General features: G+C 40.4%; 1 protein-coding gene across 1 annotated transcript in view; it reads right to left on the bottom strand.

Annotated features, from left to right (window-relative positions):
• The window catches only part of LOC137640667 (G-protein coupled receptor daf-37-like), a 95,784-nt gene that overhangs the window by 1,077 nt on the left and 92,207 nt on the right, over nt 1–2,500 (bottom strand). Inside the window, exons 7-9 of the mRNA XM_068373166.1 lie at nt 2,423–2,500; nt 1,825–2,104; nt 1–692 (exon numbers count right to left, since the gene is read on the bottom strand). The exon at nt 1–692 is cut by the window's left edge and continues 1,077 nt beyond it; the exon at nt 2,423–2,500 is cut by the window's right edge and continues 122 nt beyond it. Coding sequence (XP_068229267.1) covers nt 354–692; nt 1,825–2,104; nt 2,423–2,500 — 697 coding nt within the window. The 3' untranslated portion in view covers nt 1–353. The remainder of the gene's footprint in view (nt 693–1,824; nt 2,105–2,422) is intronic.

The raw sequence follows: 2,500 nt of genomic DNA on the forward strand, positions 1-2,500 counted from the left end.
TAAAATGCGATACTTCAAACGAAATTTTTGCCACCGAGTGAGATTGATAGGAATTGCGAGATTCAATGATATTTAATATGGAAGATGTCATTATTAGCATTATCGACAGATACAGAGATTCCTCGTTACCCCAATAACCAAAATAGCAGTAGCTATTTTCATTTCAATAACAGCGCAACTCCAAGTCAATCAATCAATCTAAAAACCAAACATCATTAGCCATTTCCATTTCAATATCAACATAAGTTCTAAATCCGTTTAGCAGAGGAAACTTCCTGCATCATCAAGAACATTCAATGAATAACCTGAGTTTTTTTAAATATTTTTTTTTTTACCCCAATTACCAACTGGATTTAATCAGGTGACAGTATGGTCGTCTCTTTAGACGAGTCAGAGGACTTGACGGTCGATCCTGGAGAGAGCGCTGGAAGGGAGGATCCTGGACTCTCGCAGGACCCTAAGAAGTGGGAGCCTCCGTCTTCGCTGAAGGTGAACTTGGGTCTACGGATGGAGGAGGAGGGCGACCGGCAGATGTCCAGACTCTCGTCGTCTATGAACTTGAAGTGGATTGGATCGGTGTCTTCCAGGCTGCTGAAGGAACTGGGAGTTACTGTCTCTACGGTGATGATGTCTATCATCTTGTCCGCTTCGGATTTTGGGCCTTGGCGTCTGCTGCTGCCGTCTTTGTTGGCCTGCGAAGGGAGAACAGTGATATACATCACGTTCAGGTAATATAGTTTTCGAGTTTTATTAGAATTTCTCTGATGCACTTTCATTAAAAGGCATTAGTTATGTCTCATGAGCTAAGTTAAACTATGTTGTTAAAATTCAAGACGATGCCTTATTGTTGATGATTAATTAGGACATTTTATGAATGTTCATTCGTTACACTTTCCAATATCGTTGTTATGTAGCTTATTTGAGGTAGTTCTATGAGATTATTTAAATTTTCAAAGCTATGACTATTAGATGTTATTATGACTATTAGATGTTATTATTAAATAGTACATTTTCTATTTGCTAACATTATTAACTGAACTTGAGAACTCTACGGGACTGTAACAGATTATTTCAATTCAATAGATAAAAGCTACTCTTGTTTTCTCTGAAACGAAAATTAGTAAGATATTCATGGCCTCAAAATTCAATTTGAATAATTTAATATTGTAACATTGCTTAAGTAAATGACAAAGTCAATGTCATTAGTAAAGTTTAGATAATTACCACAAATCAAGAAAATTATCTGCAAAGTTGAAATCAAGGATTAAGAATAATCATAAAAAACATGAAATTACAAAGAAAGTTTTCGCTACATGGAGTGACCATACGGGATGAAGAGTCCATATAGACATTCATCTTCATAAAATTTGAGCAGTTTTAAGTTTAATCAACAAGGACATTAGACACGCATGGACAACATTAAAGATAAAACTTTTTAAAATTTAGCCCATGTGGTTTAAAGGTTTAAAGGCCGCTCATGAATGGCAGATGCAAGAGACAGTGACATTGCTCTGGACTGACCCTATTACATATGATCAACGCCCAAGCCCCCTCTCCACCCAAGCTAGGACCAAAGAGGGTCAGGCAATGGCTGATGATGACTTAACAGATAGACCTATAGGGATCCCTAAACGCCCCATCCTTAGCTCACAAGGATGGCGAGGTTGCAGTGACCAAATGAACTAACGAGTTTGAGTGGGACTTGAACCCCAGTCTGGCAATCACCAGGCACGAACGCTACCAATAAGCCACCACAACCCCAAGTGCGAGTGAAAATAAACGATTCACAAAGCACTAACTTATACATTATCAACGACATAATACCTTGCAATGATTATTGGCCTCATTCTCGAAATCCGAATTCCCATAATTATAGGAATCGAAGCACTGGAGATCACGGCGACACCTCACACTTGAGTTGTAGTTTGAGCGAATCCTGTTGCTGCTGCTGTCGTAACTCGGACTCCTGCTGCTCATGTCGGAGTTGTTGATCTGGACGTAGGCATCCAGGGGACTCAGGTTCATGCTCCTTTTCGCGCGTCCGATGCCGTATTGAAGCTTGACCTTTGCGTCCAGAGCGCCGACGCCGTTTTCCTTGAACGAGCTGGTAAAAAGAAAGACGAGGAGAATTACGGCTTTGTTAGAGGGAGAAGATATGCTTGACTTGGAGTTATTTAGAATGAGTCTCTCTCACAACGAGGATTTTATGCATGCACCTATGAGAAAGAAGATAGATATAAAGTAAGCAGGCTCTCTCTCTCTCTCTCTCTCTCTCTCTCTCTCTCTCTCTCTCTCTCTCTCTCTCTCTCTCTCTCGATAAAGTTGATACATCTTGTAAGGGAAATAGATATGAAATACACAGATCCATCCCCACTCTCTCTCTCTCTCTCTCTCTCTCTCTCTCTCTCTCTCTCTCTCTTACCCTGACTTTATCATTCTCGGAGACTCCTTGAGTGGCATGGGCGAAGGGGTGGAATTTTTCGAGACTCGCCTGCTTAAG

The sequence above is a fragment of the Palaemon carinicauda genome, chromosome 5 (genome assembly GCF_036898095.1).
Source record: "Palaemon carinicauda isolate YSFRI2023 chromosome 5, ASM3689809v2, whole genome shotgun sequence".
In the NCBI taxonomy this organism is placed as follows: domain Eukaryota; kingdom Metazoa; phylum Arthropoda; class Malacostraca; order Decapoda; family Palaemonidae; genus Palaemon; species Palaemon carinicauda.